Source organism: Dama dama, chromosome 30 (assembly GCF_033118175.1).
Source record: "Dama dama isolate Ldn47 chromosome 30, ASM3311817v1, whole genome shotgun sequence".
NCBI lineage: Eukaryota > Metazoa > Chordata > Mammalia > Artiodactyla > Cervidae > Dama > Dama dama.
In genome coordinates this window covers 76,511,573-76,528,669 of record NC_083710.1, presented here as the reverse complement: position 1 = coordinate 76,528,669, position 17,097 = coordinate 76,511,573, and the positions used below count along the sequence as shown (strand labels likewise).

The 17,097-nt window shown below is 36.1% G+C and overlaps 1 protein-coding gene across 1 annotated transcript in view; it reads left to right on the top strand.

Annotated features, from left to right (window-relative positions):
• UGGT2 (UDP-glucose glycoprotein glucosyltransferase 2) overlaps positions 1-17,097 on the top strand; it is a 136,750-nt gene that overhangs the window by 58,946 nt on the left and 60,707 nt on the right. The window contains exons 13-16 of the mRNA XM_061133771.1: positions 4,589-4,708; positions 5,573-5,658; positions 6,198-6,333; positions 10,812-10,943. Coding sequence (XP_060989754.1) covers positions 4,589-4,708; positions 5,573-5,658; positions 6,198-6,333; positions 10,812-10,943 — 474 coding nt within the window. The remainder of the gene's footprint in view (positions 1-4,588; positions 4,709-5,572; positions 5,659-6,197; positions 6,334-10,811; positions 10,944-17,097) is intronic.

The following is a 17,097-nucleotide window of genomic DNA, read 5'->3' as shown; positions in this document are numbered from 1 at the left end:
GTTCACTGTGCCAGACCACCCATGTGATGGGGTCTTTGGTCATATTGTAGCAGAACTACCCCTACAACTATTTTTTGTACTTTAGTTAAGAGTGTAACTTGACAAGCACACCCCACAGTCATAAAGGCAAATTTCCCTGTCCTCGTCCAATAATGATGTTGTTAATCAGTTGACTAAACATGTGGGTTTATTTCTGGACTTTGAGTTCAGTTCTGTTAATCTGTATCTTATCCTTTTTCCAGCACCAGACTGTTTGTTTTTTTTTTTTTTTTTTTTTTACTGTAGCTTTGTAGTGACTTTAAAAAATTGGAAATTATGAGTCCTACAACTTTATTCTTCATCTTTAAGATTGTCTTGGCATTTTACACCTTTTTCCTTTCTTTTTGAATTATGGAATGAGCTTATCCATTTCTGTAAAAAAAAAAAAAGACAAGCTGGAATTTTTATTGAGATTTTGTTGAATCGATAAATTGTTTAAGGAATATTGCCATTTATACATGTTACAATTGCTATTTAGACATCTTCCAATCCGTGAATGTGAGGTGCCTTTCCATTTATTTAGGGTAATTTCTTTCAACAGTGTTTTGCAGCTTGCAGTGTGGGTTTCAGGCTTGTTAAATTATTTTTAAGTATTTTAAATTTTTTGATGTTACTATAAATGGAATTGTTTCCTTATGTTTGATTTAGAATTTTTCATTGCCTTTTATTTTTTTGTTGTTGAAATACTGAATACTGTGGCACTTCCTGGAAGTCACATTCTCACACCTCCCCAGGATTTGTGATTATTGCTGTTTGCTGTTGTTTAATAGTGACTCATTTTATAGAGTCTGTATCCTTTTTCATGTGTGGCCACAGAAATCTCTGTTAGGTTCGCCTATTCATCTGCTAAATACTGGACCAAGATTTTACTTAAATGCGTGGAACCAGGAAATCTCCCAGTCTTTGCATCTTGACAGAGGTGCTCTGTGTGTGGCGCACGTGGAGGGAGGAAGAGTAGCACACACTGGACACTCACCCGGGCAGCCTGCGTCTCTGCCTTCGCCTTCAGTTCTTATCTGCATAGAGCTTGGAAGTCAGCCGGAAGTGAGAACATAGGGCCTTCTCTCGGCCTTCCCTGAGCATGCCCATGGCCTTGGACCTTCCCAGGAATTCATCAGAACCTCTCAAAGCCGTTTCCCATTCCCCAACCTTTCCTCACTCGGTTTGTAGTTACTCCATTGTGTATCCCAACAATTTTCTGTTATCTCAGGAGTTTCTAAACATTTTCCAGTAAATGTTTTGCATAAATTAGAGTAACAGCTTCATAGTAGGCAAATTATGAGTGAGGCAGGGTAAAGGCAAAACTTTTCAGAAGGTTTTCTAGGAAGTCACCAGACAGTTCAGACAAAAAGTTACAATTCTTTCAGAATAAAGCCCGTTCTCTTGCTTCCAATATCAGTATTGGAATGTGAGCTGTCATTTTCAAGGCTGAGGTTTAGGCTGGGAGCAGGAAATGGGATTGAGGTAAATTATTCAGTTCAGTTCAGTCGCTCAGTTGTGTCTGACTGTTTGTGACCCCATGAATCGCAGCACACCAGGCCTCCCTCCATCACCAACTCCTGGAGTTTACTCAAACTCATGTCCATCAAGTCGGTGATGACATCCAGCCATCTCATCCTCTGTCGTCTCCTTCTCCTCCTGCCCCCATCCCCTCCCAGCATCAGGGTCTTTTCCAATGAGTCAGCTCTTCACATGAGGTATTGGAGTTTCAGTTTCAGCATCAGTCCTTCCAATGAACACCCAGGACTGATCTCCTTTAGGATGGACTAGTTGGATCTCCTTGCAGTCCAAGGAACTCTGAAGAGTTTTCTCCAACACCAGAGTTCAAAAGCATCAATTCTTTGGCACTCAGCTTTCTTCACAGTCCAACTCTCACATCCATACATGACCACTGGAAAAGCCATAGCCTTGACTGGACAGACCTTTGTTGGCAAAGTAATGTCTCTGCTTTTTAATATGCTATCTAGGTTGGACATGACTTTCCTTCCAAGGAGTAAGCGTCTTTTAATTTCATGGAGGCAATCACCATCTGAAGTGATTTTGGAGCCCCCCAAAATAAGTCTGACACTGTTCCCACTGTTTCCCCATCTATTTGCCATGAAGTGATGGGGCCAAATGCCATGATCTTAGTTTTCTGAATGTTGAGCTTTAGCCAACTTTTTCACTCTCCTCTTTCACTTTCATCAAGAGGCTTTTTAGTTCCTCTTCACTTTCTGCCATAAGAGTAGTATCATCTGCATATCTGAGGTTATTGATATTTCTCCCGGCAGTCTTGATTCCAGCTTGTGCTTCTTCCAGCCCAGCGTTTCTCATGATGTACTCTGCATATAAGTTAAATAAGCAGGGTGACAATATACAGCCTTGACGTACTCCTTTTCCTATTTGGAACCACTCTGTTGTTCCATGTCCAGTTCTAACTGTTGCTTCCTGACCTACATATAGGTTTCTCAAGAGGAAGGTCAGGTGGTCTGGTATTCCCATCTCTTTCAGAATTTTCCACAGTTTATTGTGATCCACACAGTCAAAGTCTTTGGCATAGTCAGTAAGGCAGAAGTAGATGTTTTTCTGGAACTCTCTTGCTTTTTTGATGATCCATTGGCTGTTGACAATTTGATTTCTGGTTTCTCTGCCTTTTCTAAAACCAGCTTGAACATCTGGAAGTTCACGGTTCACGTATTGCTATAAGCCTGGCTTGGAGAATTTTGAGCATTACTTTACTAGCGTGTGAGATGAGTGCAATTGTGCAGTAGTTTGAGCATTCTTTGGGACTGGAATGAGAACTGACCTTTTCCAGTCCTGTGGCCACTGCTGAGTTTTCCAAATTTGCTGGCATATTGAGTGCAGCACTTTCACAGCATCATGTTTCAGGATTTGAAATAGCTCAACTGAAATTCCATCACCTCCACTAGCTTTGTTCAGTACCACAAATCTCAGTGTTCTTACTGAGATTCAGCCTTTTTTCTTGAATAAACACTTTCAGGGTTGCTGTAAACTTTTGATTGGTTTTCATGGTTATAAAAATGATCATTCCCACAGATTTCCTAGTTTTTCCGTGTTTTTGTATAAGGATGAAGTTGTGGAATTTCTTACTCAGACGTTTTAACTAATTTCACTTACCCAAAAGAACACAAAAGATGTGAACTATAAGTCTTTGCTTCTCTCAGAATGAGTATCAGCTTCTATAACAGATTGACCTATCCTGTGATTATTTGTTGACTTGTATAACTCCCTGGATGTTGAGGAGGTTGTTTTACATGTTCTAATCAATAAATGACAATATCTTCTTTTCAATATCTTGGAAGCCTAGTAGATAGCCAAAGCCTGAGTTATGACCAGTAGAACAGATGGGGGTAGATCTCTGGCCTGTTAGTGCCGGTTCTGCACACGACTTTGTGAGGCGCCCTTGTGGTTCCTGTTGCTGCTTCTGTGTGTATATTCACCTGAGACTAGAGACGGGGGAGTCAGTGTCTGTGGACCTAGTCAACATGATTTCCAGTGTTCTCGCAGTAGTTCTCCAAAACGGATCTGGAATCACCTCAACTTCTTCACCCAGCACTCATGGCCATAAATTGTGTCATTTCTATAGCTTTCTAACTTTAGTATTTGTGATAAGAATCACGTAGGGCACTTGTTTTGATTGGGAATTATTTAGTAGGTCTGAAGTGGTTTCAAGGAATCTGCATTTTAAATAAACCCATTCAAATGTTTTGATCCACATCTAAAGCTACTCAACCTCCAGTCGTTAAATCAAGTTCAGTGGGACTGATGCATAAAGCATAATGCTGGTTTCTCACTTGAAATAAAAAAAATATAACTTACCACCAAGGGGTTAAGATACTCACATCATATATCTTTTCCATATTGGAGAGCCAGATAGGACTGTCATTTGCTATTTGAATTATCTTCCTTCAGACTACAGTTGTGAAAATGCCCCCAGGAACAAAGTTGAGGCGAATGTGGTGCTTGCCTCATGTTCCTCCTGCTTTCAAGGGTTGTAGCTCCTTAGTTCTTGATTGTTGATTGACCCATACCTCCAAGCCTCTAAACAGTGGTTTTCTCCACCTGTTGTCATTGTTTCAGGAGAGAGGGCTAGTTAAATATAAGCTATTCCACCTTGATTAGAACTGGATGTCCTAAGTGTCAGTTTTAAAAATTTAACTTTTCTAAGTCATTTTATTTTCCTTACGTCCAAGCTTTTAAATTTTAGAGAGAAGGTGAATGACCTCATTGCCTCCTATAACTTAAATGGTTTATGAAGACTATTTAATATACAGTTTAATTTTTTAATATGAAAAACAAATGAGTAAACAGTCAATTGTTTCAGAGGGAACATAATGTAAATCGCTATGGGAATCTACATTACAATTACAATAAAATTGTTGCACATCATGTTTGTTCCTTACAGAATATTCATCTAGCTTCTTATTCTTAATCAGAAATGTAGAAAATCTTAGGTATATTTCACTTGCTGTTTGATAAAGTCAGATTTGGCTTTGAAAATGATATAAATATTAATATAGCTTTCACAACTTTCTGGATTCTTTTCTAGTGGGTTAACAACTTAGAAACTGATGAGATGTATTTAACGTGGCCTTCAAGTTACCAGGAACTTTTGAAACCAATATTCCCTGGAAGTATACCTTTCATAAGGCGTAATTTTCATAATTTGGTGAGTTTTATATTTTGAAATTTTGTCTGCATCTCTTATAAAGATATCACTGGTTTTTTTGGTACTACCTTGCTGTTGGTAACTAGGCATCTGAGTAATAAGGAAGTTTTTGCCTAATGTAACAAGCTTGAGGTGGCATGGCTGACTAGGTTTCACAAGCTAGCAGGGACACATAACCTGCCTTTTATTGTTTTATACCCATGTACCTTTATAATACCAATATTAAGTTGATGGGTTACCGTTAAATTTTCTAAAAGGAATTTATGATCAAATTTTCTTCTATATTATAAGAATTAATAAATTTCAGTACATTTAATGGAAAAATACACAAATATTACTTTGTAATCTGTGCATGTAAATGTTCATTATTACAGTGTTAAGTAACCTTACAGAAATTTAAACTGTGGAGAAAATGTCTAGGACTTTCACAGTTTTTCACATAGGAAGTGAATATCTTAGTTTCTACAGCAGATATTAAGCCATTATTTTTTTGGTCAAAATTCAATTTGTTTCTTTTTTAAAAAATTTATCACAGAAAATCCAGTGAACACTTAGAATAAGGTAATTCACTTCCTGTAAAAAAAAAAACAAAAAACATTTACTTTGAACTGTGCTTCAAAAAGAAGATGAGTAATCTGATTAAATTTCATGTATTATTATATTTGGGTGTGTAGCTTTTAGAAATTGTTCATAAACTGTGAAACTCTTATATACATTCCTCAAAATTCTTTACTAGAAAGTTTTAAGAAATTGTACCTTGAATTTCATACTTTTAGTTACAGAAATTAGATTAAATTTCAATTTCATAAAAATTCTGAAGTGTTAAAACAAAATGGTGATTATAGACTGTTTACTTTTTTTTAGGTGCTGTTTATTGATCCTGCTCAAGAATATACCGTGGATTTTATAAAAGTTGCTGAACTTTTCTATCATCATAAAATTCCTCTTAGGTAATTGTCAATTTATAACTGTCAATTGAAGGAAATCCAGTGATGTTCACGTTGTGTTACACAGGGTATTAATGTGGAATTCAAGGTGATAGTTATCTCAGTGCTGTATGTTGTGAAGAATCATACACCCTTATGATAGACTCTGTTAATCACACCTGCTTGCTAATCTTGTTTACTGTATTACCTTCCTCAGAGAATGATCTGGTCACTTTGGGTGCTTAAAGATGGATCCATTTCCTATGGTTGTGTTAAGAGTATACTTCCTGGCCCCCCTTTTTTTTTTCTGGAAAAAAAAAAAAATAGCCACTTGATTATGTCACCACCAGAGAGGTTTACAATTTGGAAGACTCCTACAGAGATGATAATTTTGGTGACTAGTCATTACAAATCAAACCTTTTCAAACAGTAATACTCTTCTTCATCCCATCTGTTAACTTATTCCCTTCATCTAGATGTTGGAGTCAAATAATGTTTAAAGTACTTGGTTTGTTATGGTTCAAGAGGGAGTTGTAACATTTCTTATTCATCTTCTTTCCTAGAATTGGTTTTGTGTTCATTGTTAATACAGATGATGAGGTTGATGGAAGAAATGATGCTGGAGTTGCCCTTTGGCGAGCTTTCAATTATATTGCAGAAGAGAATGGTGTATCACAAGCCTTTATGTCCATAGTACATGTGAGTTAATGCACTACATATAATTTCTTCAGAATGTAGAGTGTTTTTGCATTGTTATCATTATTACTATTTGTTTTAACGTTTTAGTTTATAAAAGCTGTCATGATAGATCAGTGCACATGATGAATTTGATTCTTGCAACTCTCAGCTTAAGTACACAATATTGTTCCCACTTTATAAACAAGGCAACTAAGACTCTGCCAAAAATCTGAATTTATTTAGGTTTACCCAACTGATAAAGGAACATAAATTGTATATATAAATTTAGAGGAAACACATTGATAGAAAATAATTAGTAAGAGAATTCTTGAACTGGATTTTGAATAAAATCATGAGTGGAGAAGATTATTTCAAATTTAAATACTTTAAGTGGCAAAGTTTAAAAGACTTCCTAGAGATTTTCAAAGGAGGAAAACTTCACAGCAGCAAATTGGTATCAAAATGATAAACGATAAGATTGATACTGAGTCTGACAAAGAAACTGTAAGAAATTGGTAAGAATCTGATTAAGGAAGTAACAAGAGGTAAGAAGATTATTTTATAATGGTGGCTCCCTTATGGCTCATAATGGAAATATAAGTGTATTAAAGAACTGTATTGTTGGTGTTAAGAGAGTCAGATTATATAGCTTTAAAAATCTTTTATTTATTTTTATATTTATTGTTCTATGGCTTGTCAACCGTTATTATAACTTCCTATCATATTGGAATGGACGTAAATAGCTGGTAGCTGGGCAGTTAATGATAATCTGTTATAAACAGATAGGATCTCACACCTTATGTAAAAAATAATATCAGGTAGCTTAAAAACTTAGTGTGGAAAACATAGCATTAAGATGTTAGGAAGAAATTAGGACCCCAAAGGAGTTAAGGTTCCTCAATAATATTTTAAAAATTATGAGTCTGAGGGAGAATACTGATAAATTTAGCTACTTACAAATGAAAACCAGTGCATTGTTCATCAAAAGATATCATAAAGAAGTGAGGGAAAATAAGTTCCAAGGAAGAGAAATATTTGTAGTACATGATATGTATTAGATTTCCTACAAATTGAAAAACCCAGTGGGAAAAAATACATAAAGAGATTTTTCAAAATATTAGAGGATACATTAATGTTAAGCCAAAATGTATTGAAATTATTAAACTAAGTAAATGTTTATTACAATTAATGGTAACTAAGTATCTCAGAAATTATAAAAATGCAAATAAAGCTTACCCTGAGATATATCTTACCTCCTATAATTTGGCAGTAATTAAGAAAGCTAACGGTATCTATCATATATTAATGAGAATGGAGAACAATGGAAATTCCTTTACACTGTTACACTGCCTATAAGAATATGAATTGGTATAACCACTTTGAGAAACAATTGTAGTTCTTCAAAATTTGAAGATAAATTTGCATATTCTGTGCACACATGCACACACACATACTTTGAGACAGATCCTTGCTGCAGGAGACTATTAGCAGAATCATACACAATAGCAATAAACTGGAAACTACATATATATGGCATATTGGCATACTATATATATATAATCCATATTAATCAGTAAAACTTAATCATTTCACATGATGGATCATGATATGCTAAAATCATGGATGTATTAGAGGCATAATGAAAGTATAGAAGGCCAGCATATTACCATGTACTGTTTTGTTTTTTTTTTTCCATTTATTTTTATTAGTTGGAGGCTAATTACTTTACAATATTGTAGTGGTTTTTGTCATACATTGACATGAATCAGCCATGGATTTACATGTGTTCCCCATCCCATTCCCCCCTCCCACCTCCCTCTCCACCCGATTCCTCTGGGTCTTCCCAGTGCACCAGGCCCGAGCACTTGTCTCATGCATCCAGCCTGGGCTGATGATCTGTTTCACCCTAGATAATATACATGTTTTGATGCTATTCTCTCGAAACATCCCACCCTCACCGTCTCCCACAGAGTCCAAAAGTCTGTTCTGTACATCTGTGTCTCTTTTTCTGTTTTGCATATAGGGTTATCGTTACCATCTTTCTAAATTCCATATATATGTGTTAGTATACTGTATTGGTCTTTATCTTTCTGGCTTACTTCACTCTGTATAATGGACTCCAGTTTCATCCATCTCATTAGAACTGATTCAAATGAATTTTTTTTAATGGCTGAGTAATATTCCATGGTGTATATGTACCACAGCTTCCTTATCCATTCGTCTGCTGATGGGCATCTAGGTTGCTTCCATGTCCTGGCTGTTATAACATGTACTGTTTAAAGGTCAAAAAGCAAACAAAACTAAATATCATAGTGCCTGGAAATACATTCAGATAAAACTCTAGAACTTAAAAGGTAAGGAAATGGTAAACAGAAACAAGATGATGCTTGCTTCTGAGGAACAGAGGGAGATGAGATTGGGAGGAAAACTGTGCTTCACCGATATTATAATCCACAGTGATGTTCATTTTCAGTGTTATCTGGTTTGTTTGTGGAGATGGTTCATTTTGTTATACTTCATAATGTCCCATACTTTTTTGCTTACCAAGTTACATAACAGTTCTTAAAATTATATATGGCTATTCACCTGAAGCTGCCACAACATTGTTAATAGACTATGCGTGCATGCTAAGTCACTTCGATCATGTCCAACTCTTTGCGACCCTATGAACCATAGCTTTCCAGGCTTCTCCGTCCTTGGGATTTTCAAGGCAAGAATACTGGACTGGATTGCCATGTCCTTCTCCAGGGCATCCTCCCAACCCTGAGATTAAACCTGGGTCTCCTGCATTGCAGGCAGATTCTTTATCACCTGAGCCACCAGGGAAGCCCATAGCCCAATACAAAATAGAAAGTTTAAAGTTTGGAAAAAAATTTAGACATTCTGAAGCCAAGCAATTGAAGATTGAATAACAAAAATTTGAAATTTATATATGATGTTCAAAGGGGTAAGTCTGTGATATTTGGGTTACAGTACTTACATATCTGCAAGTTTACCTTCCTAACTAGATTATAAATTTCACAAGATTGAAAATATCTCTTTTGTGCTTACAAGATGTTACATACACATGTTAATGAAAATGAAAGGATTTATATTTGTATTTCAGGTCTCAAATTCTCATAGTGTATGAATATATTTAGATTGCACACACTCTTTTGCTTTCCATAGAAACAGAGTTGGTTTAAAAAAGGATTGCATTTTTAATAAACATTTGCATATAAACTATGTTATCTAAATGTGAATAAATTGCATGGCATCACAAATTCCTCAAAAAAACAAAATTTTGAAATTATATATAAGAAGATTGAATTGTTATATATCTCAAGTAGTTTATGTAAGACATTATAGCTAACTTAGATACCTTAGGACTACCTAATATTTTTAAAGTAACAAATTAGTAAAATGACTACCCTCAAAGACTTTTCATATATAACTTTTCCTTTTTTCAGAATCTTATTTTCTAATCACTGTTTCTGTTTTTCAGAAGGCTGTACTTTTCCCCTTTTTTGAGTTATTAAGATCATAGTATGTTCTACTACAATGTAAGGAGAAAACTTCCTCATAAACTGAGAGAGTCATAAAATCAAACTCTGAGAGCTACTTTTAGATCTGTCACCTCTTAAAGGGATAGGTTACACAATTTATAGTGATAAAAGGAAATCGCAGAATGCTAATTCCTTACTCTGCAGAATAATATGAAGATTCTGTCAGTCATAATATGAGAATTGTCTCTGGCAATAATACTTCAAGTGAATTGGGACTAAAAATAATACTTGATATATCAAAATATTACCTAATTATGTTTGTACTTACTAGTTTTTCCCCTCTGCTTGGTAGGCTCTTTCCCCAGAATGTCTTAGCTCAAGTTCATGTTAATGTTTCAGTAAATCATCTGCTCAGAAATGCTGTCTTTCTTGAGGCAGAGCTTTCTGTTTTCCCCATGTGGAACAGTGCCTGGGTCATGGTAGAAAATCTATAGTGAAGGGGGAAATGGGAAAAAAAAGGAGTAACAGCTTACTTTATGCCAGTATGATTAAAGTATTTGAGACTGGAGGAAGAATGGATGTATAGCAAAAAAGCTAGTTAAGATATTTACTAAAGAGCAATTGGAAATGAAAATAACCATTTCTGAAATAAGTCATTTAAGCTATTTGTGTGTGTGTGTGTGTGTATATATATATATCTTTTAAAATAAAGGTAACCATTATTTTATTAAGAATCATAGGGTCTGGCTTGACTATAACATAGAAACTTGATACGGTATTTTGAAAGCTATAGAATATTCACAATACCATTTTTATTAGAAGATGATAGATTTTATTGTTAAAATAGTTTGCTTATCTCTGTATTGGGGGGGAGTGTGTGTATATAAATGTAGGTATATAGTATGCTTAGGACTTAGAAAATATAAAATAAGTTCTTTGTAAATATTCATGCTAAGGAGAAGAAATAAAACTAATTACTGTAAGATGAAAATCATAATATCTTTATTTTCACAGATGTACCAAAAAGTGGAGAATCACAAAATACTCACTGTGAACAATGTGAAGAGTGTTCTCCAAAATAAGTTTCCTCTTGCTAATATTTGGGATATTTTAGGAATTGATTCTAAATATGATGGTGAAAGAAAGGTAAGTTGGAATGCAAATTTTTAAAATTTGGTGAAGAAACTTTTTTTATCTCATGAATAAATGATCTTAATATAACTAACTCTACAATCAGATTTAGATTTTAAGTGTTAAAAAAAAAGGGAAATTTGTACCTTTGAATGACATGTTTTATACAGTGTTTAAGTTACCACTATTGACATCAAAAAAGTTACTTCTCAGAACTAATAGTGTAGAAAATCATAAAAACAACCTTAAAACAATTAACAAAGTCGCAATATGTACATACCTATCAATAATTACTTAAATGTAAATGGACTAAATGCTTCAGTCAAAGGACAGTAACCAGGTGGATATACAAGCAAGACTTGTGTATAAGCTGCCTCCAAGAGATTCAGCTTCAGATCTGAAGATACACACAGACTGAAAGTGAGGGAATTAAATAGGTATTCCATGCAAATGGAGATGAGAAGAAATCCAGGGACCAGTTAGGTCAGACGAAACAGAGTTTAAAACAAGGCTGAAATAAGAGACAAAGGACGACATCATATAATAATCAATGGATCCGTCCAAGAAGAAGATATAATTGTTAATATATGTATTTCCTTAGGGCAGAGTTTTTATGTCGTTTGTATGTGTTCATACACAGTAAGTGCTAAATATTTATATAGATAATATTATATAAAGATATATGTAATAGAGTTTTAAGTTCAGTCACTCAGTCGTGTCCGACTATTTGCAACACCATGGACCGCAGCATACCAGGCTTCCCAGTCCTGCACCATCTCCAAGAGTTTGCTCAAATTCATGTCTATTGAGTCAGTAATACTATCTATTATCCACTGTCATCCCCTTCTCGTCCTGCCTTCAATCTTTCCCAGCATCAGGGTCTTTTCAAATGACTGAGCTCTTCGCATCAGGTGGCCAAAGTACTGTAGTTTCAGCATCAGTCCTTCAAATGAATATTCAGGACTGATTTCCTTTCAGTTGAGTTCAGTTCAGTCACTTAGTCATGTCCAACTCTTTGCGACCCCATGAACCGCAGCATGCCAGACCTCCTTGTCCATCACCAAATCCCAGAGTCGACCCAAACCCATGTCTATCGACGTGGTGATGCTATCCAACGATCTCATCCTCTGTCGTCCCCTTCTCCTCCTGCCCTCAATCTTTCCCAGCATCAGGGTCTTTTCAAATAAGTCAGCTCTTCGCATCAGGTGGCCAAAGTATTGGAGTTTCAGCTTCAACATCAGTCCTTCCAATGAACATCCAGGACTGATTTCCTTTAGGATGGACTGGTTGGATCTCCTTGCAGTCCAAGGGACTCTCAAGAGTCTTCTCCAACACCACAGTTCAAAATCATCAATTCTTCGGCACTCAGCTTTCTTTATAGTCCAACTCTTACATCCATACATGATCACTGGAAAAACCATAGCCTTGACTAGACGGACCTTTGTTGGCAGTATGCTTTGTTTTAATATGCTATCTAGGTTGGTCATAACTTTCCTTCCAAGGAGTAAGCGTCTTTTAATTTCATGGCTGCAATCACCATCTGCGGTGATTTTGGAGCCCAAAAAAATAAAGTCAGCCACTGTTTCCACTGTTTCCCCATCTATCTGCCGTGAAGTGATAGGACCGATGTCATGATCTTCGTTTTCTGAATGTTGAGTTTTAAGCCAACTTTTTCACTCTTCTCTTCCACTTTCATCAAAAGGCTTTTTAGTTCTTCTTCACCTTCTGCCATAAGAGTGGTATCATCTGCATATCTGAGGTTATTGATATTTCTCTGTTGGATCTGCTTGCAATCCAAGGGACTCTCAAGAGTCTTCTCCCAACACCACAGTTCAAAATCATCAATTCTTTGGTGCTCAGCTTTCTTTAGAGTCCAACTCTCACATCCATACATGACTACTGGAAAAACCATAGCCTTGACTAGATGTCCTTTGTTGGCAAAGTAATGTCTCTGCTTTTTAATATGCTGTCTAGGTAGGTCATAATTTTCTTCCAAGGAGCAAGCGTCTTTTAATTTCATGGCTGCAATCACCATCTGCAATGATTTTGGAGCCCCCCAAAATAATGTCTGTCACAGTTTCCCCATCTGTTTGCCATCAAGTGATAGGACCAGATTGCATGATCTTAGTTTTCTGAATGTTGAGCTTTTTTTTTTTTTTTTACTTTTTATTTTTTTTATTTTTCCATTTATTTTTATTAGTTGGAGGCTAATTACTTTACAGTATTGGAGTGGTTTTTGCCATACATTGACATGAATCAGCCATGGATTTACATGTATTCCCCATCCTGAATCCCCCTCCCACCTCCCTCCCCATCCCATCCCTCTGGGTCATCCCAGTGCACCAGCCCCAAGCACTTGTTTCATGCATCCAACCTGGGCTGGCAATCTGTTGCACACTTGGTAATATACATGTTTCGATGCTGTTCTCTCAGATCATCCCACCCTCGCCTTCTCCCATAGAGTCCAAAAGTTTGTTCTATGCATCTGTGTCTCTTTTTCTGTCTTTCATATAGGGTTATCGTTACCATCTTTCTAAATTCCATATATATGTGTTAGTATACTGTATTGGTGTTTATCTTTCTGGCTTACTTCACTCTGTATAATGGGCTCCAGTTTTATCCATCTCATTAGAACTGATTCAAATGTATTGTTTTTAATGGCTGAGTAATATTCCATTGTGTATATGTGCCACAGCTTTCTTATCCATTCGTCTGCTATGGGCATCTAGGTTGCTTCCATGTCCTGGCTATAATAAACAGTGCTGTGATGAACATTGGGGTACACGTGTCTCTTTCAGATCTGGTTTCCTCGGTGTGTATGCCCAGGAGTGGTATTGCTGGGTCATATGGCAGTTCTATTTCCAGTTTTTTTAAGGAATCTCCACACTCTTCTCCATAGTGGCTGTACAAGTTTGCATTCCCACCAACAGTGTAAGAGGGTTCCCTTTTCTCCACACCCTCTCCAGCATTTATTGCTTGTAGACTTTTGGATAGCAGCCATTCTGACTGGCATGTAATGGTACCTCATTGAGGTTTTGATTTGCATTCCTCTGATAATGAGTGATGTTGAGCATCTTTTCCTGTGTTTGTTAGCTATCTGTATGTCTTCTTTGGAGAAATGTTTGTTTAGGTCTTTGGCCCATTTTTTGATTGGGTCATTTATTTTTCTGGAATTGAGCTGCAGGAGTTGCTTGTATATTTTTGAGATTAATCCTTTGTCTGTTTCTTCATTTGCTATTATTTTCTCCCATTCTGAAGGCTGTCTTTTCACCTTGCTTATAGTTTCCTTTGTTGTGCAAAAGCTTTTAAGTTTCATTAGGTCCCATTTGTTTATTCTTGCTTTTCTTTCCAATATTCTGGGAGGTGGGTCATAGAGGGTCGTGCTGTGATTTATGTCGGAGAGTGTTTTGCCTATGTTCTCCGCTAGGAGTTTTATAGTTTCTGGTCTTACATTTAGATCTTTAATCCATTTTGAGTTTATTTTTGTGTATGGTGTTGGAAAGTGTTCTAGTTTCATTCTTTTACAAGTGGCTGACCAGTTTTCCCAGCACCACTTGTTAAAGAGGTTGTCTTTTTTCCATTGTATATTCTTGCCTCCTTTGTCAAAGATAAGGTGTCCATAGGTTCGTGGATTTATCTCTGGGCTTTCTATTCTGTTCCATTGATCTATATTTCTGTCTTTGTGCCAGTGCCATACTGTCTTGATGACTGTGGCTTTGTAGTAGAGTCTGAAGTCAGACAGGTTGATTCCTGCAGTTCCATTCTTCTTTCTCAAGATTGCTTTGGCTATTCGAGGTTTTTTGTATTTCCATACAAATTGTGAAATTATTTGTGCTAGTTCTGTTAAGAATACTGTTGGTAGCTTGATAGGGATTGCATTGAATCTGTAGATTGCTTTGGGTAGTATAGTCATTTTCACAATATTGATTCTTCCAATCCATGAACACGGTATATTTCTCCATCTGTTTGTGTCCTCTTTGATTTCTTTCATCAGTGTTTTATAGTTTTCTATGTATGGGTCTTTTGTTTCGTTAGGTAGATATACTCCTAAGTATTTTATTCTTTTTTGTTGCAATGTTGAATGGTATTGTTTCCTTAAATTCTTTTTCTGTTTTCTCATTGTTAGTGTATAGGAATTCAAGGGATTTCTGTATGTTAATTTTATATCCTGCAACTTTACTATATTCATTGATTAGCTCTAGTAATTTTCTGGTAGAGTCTTTAGGGTTTTCTATGTAGAGGATCATGTCATCTGCAGACAGTGAGAGTTTCACTTCTTCTTTTCCTATCTGGATTCCTTTTACTTCTTTTTCTGCTCTGATTGCTGTGGCCAAAACTTCTAACACTGTGTTGAATAGTAGTGGTGAGAGTGGGCACCCTTGCCTTGTTCCTGACTTTAGGGGAAATGCTTTCAATTTTTCACCATTGAGGGTGATGCTTGCTGTGGGTTTGTCATATATAGCTTTTATTATGTTGAGGTATGTTCCTTCTATTCCTGCCTTCTGGAGAGTTTTTATCATAAATGGATGTTGAATTTTGTCAAAGGCTTTTTTTGCATCTATTGAGATAATCATATGGTTTTTATCTTTCAGTTTGTTAATGTGGTGTATTACATTGATTGATTTGCGGATATTAAAGAATCCTTGCATTCCTGGGATAAAGCCCACTTGGTCATGATGTATGATCTTTTTAATATGCTGTTGGATTCTTTTTGCTAGAATTTTGTTAAGGATTTTTGCGTCTATGTTCATCAGTGATATTGGCCTGTAGTTTTCTTTTTTTGTGGCATCTTTGTCTGGTTTTGGAATTAGGGTGATGGTGGCCTCATAGAATGAGTTTGGAAGTTTACCTTCTTTTGCAGTTTTCTGGAAGAGTTTGAGTAAGATAGGTGTTAGCTCTTCTCTAAATTTTTGGTAGAATTCAGCTGTGAATCCACCTGGTCCTGGGCTTTTGTTTGCTGGAAGATTTCTGATTACAATTTCGATGTCCGTGCTTGTGATGGATCTGTTAAGATCTTCTATTTCTTTCTGGTTCAGTTTTGGAAAGTTATACTTTTCTAAGAATTTGTCCATTTCTTCCAAGTTGTCCATTTTATTGGCATAGAGTTGCTGGTAGTAGTCTCTTATGATCCTTTGTATTTCAGTGTTGTCTGTTGTGATCTCTCCTTTTTCATTTCCAATTTTGTTGCTTTGGTTCTTCTCCCTTTGTTTCTTAATGAGTCTTGCTAACTGTTTGTCAGTTTTGAATGTTGAGCTTTAAGCCAACTTTTTCACTCTCTTCTTTCACTTTCATCAAGAGGCTCTTTACTTCTTCTTTGCTTTCTGCCTTAAGTGTGGTGTCATCTGCATATCTGAGGTTACTGATACTTCTCCCGACATATATATATATATATATATATATATATATGTAATATAGTTGTAATATATATATGTATATATATATATGTATATATATATATGTAATATAGTTCAGTGGTTAAGATTTCGGACTATTGGTCACATACTTGTAAGTAGAAATTCTGTTTCCAAAATGTAATAGTTAACCCATATATGTGGAATTTAGAAAGATGGTAACGGTAACCCTATATGCAATACAGAAAAAGAGACACAGATGTATAGAACAGACTTTTGGACTCTATGGGAGAAGGCGAGGGTGGGATGATCTGAGAGAACAGCATCGAAACATGTATATTACCAAGTGTGAAACAGATCACCAGTCCAGGTTGGATGCATGAGACAAGTGCTCGGGGCTGGTGCACTGGGATGACCCAGAGGGATGGGATGGGGAGGGAGGTGGGAGGGGGATTCAGGATGGGGAATACATGTAAATCCATGGCTGATTCATGTCAATGTATTGCAAAAACCACTCCAATATTGTAAAGTAATTAGCCTGCAACTAATAAAAATAACTGGGGGAAAAAATGTAGTAGTTATATGACATTGGAAGTGATTCTGTGTATGTTTTATCATCTATAAAGTGATAACACAGAAAACTCTTTGCCATTTCCTAAATATACCATATTCTCTCTTCCCTTCTATTCCTTGCAGTGCTGTCTGTTTTTGCTTGGAATGTCTTTCTCCACTTTTAAAGGACAAGCAAATTTTTACTTGTCCTTTAAGATTTTGCTGTTATTCCCTGAAGAGGGTTTCTATGATCCCTCTCTCCAAAC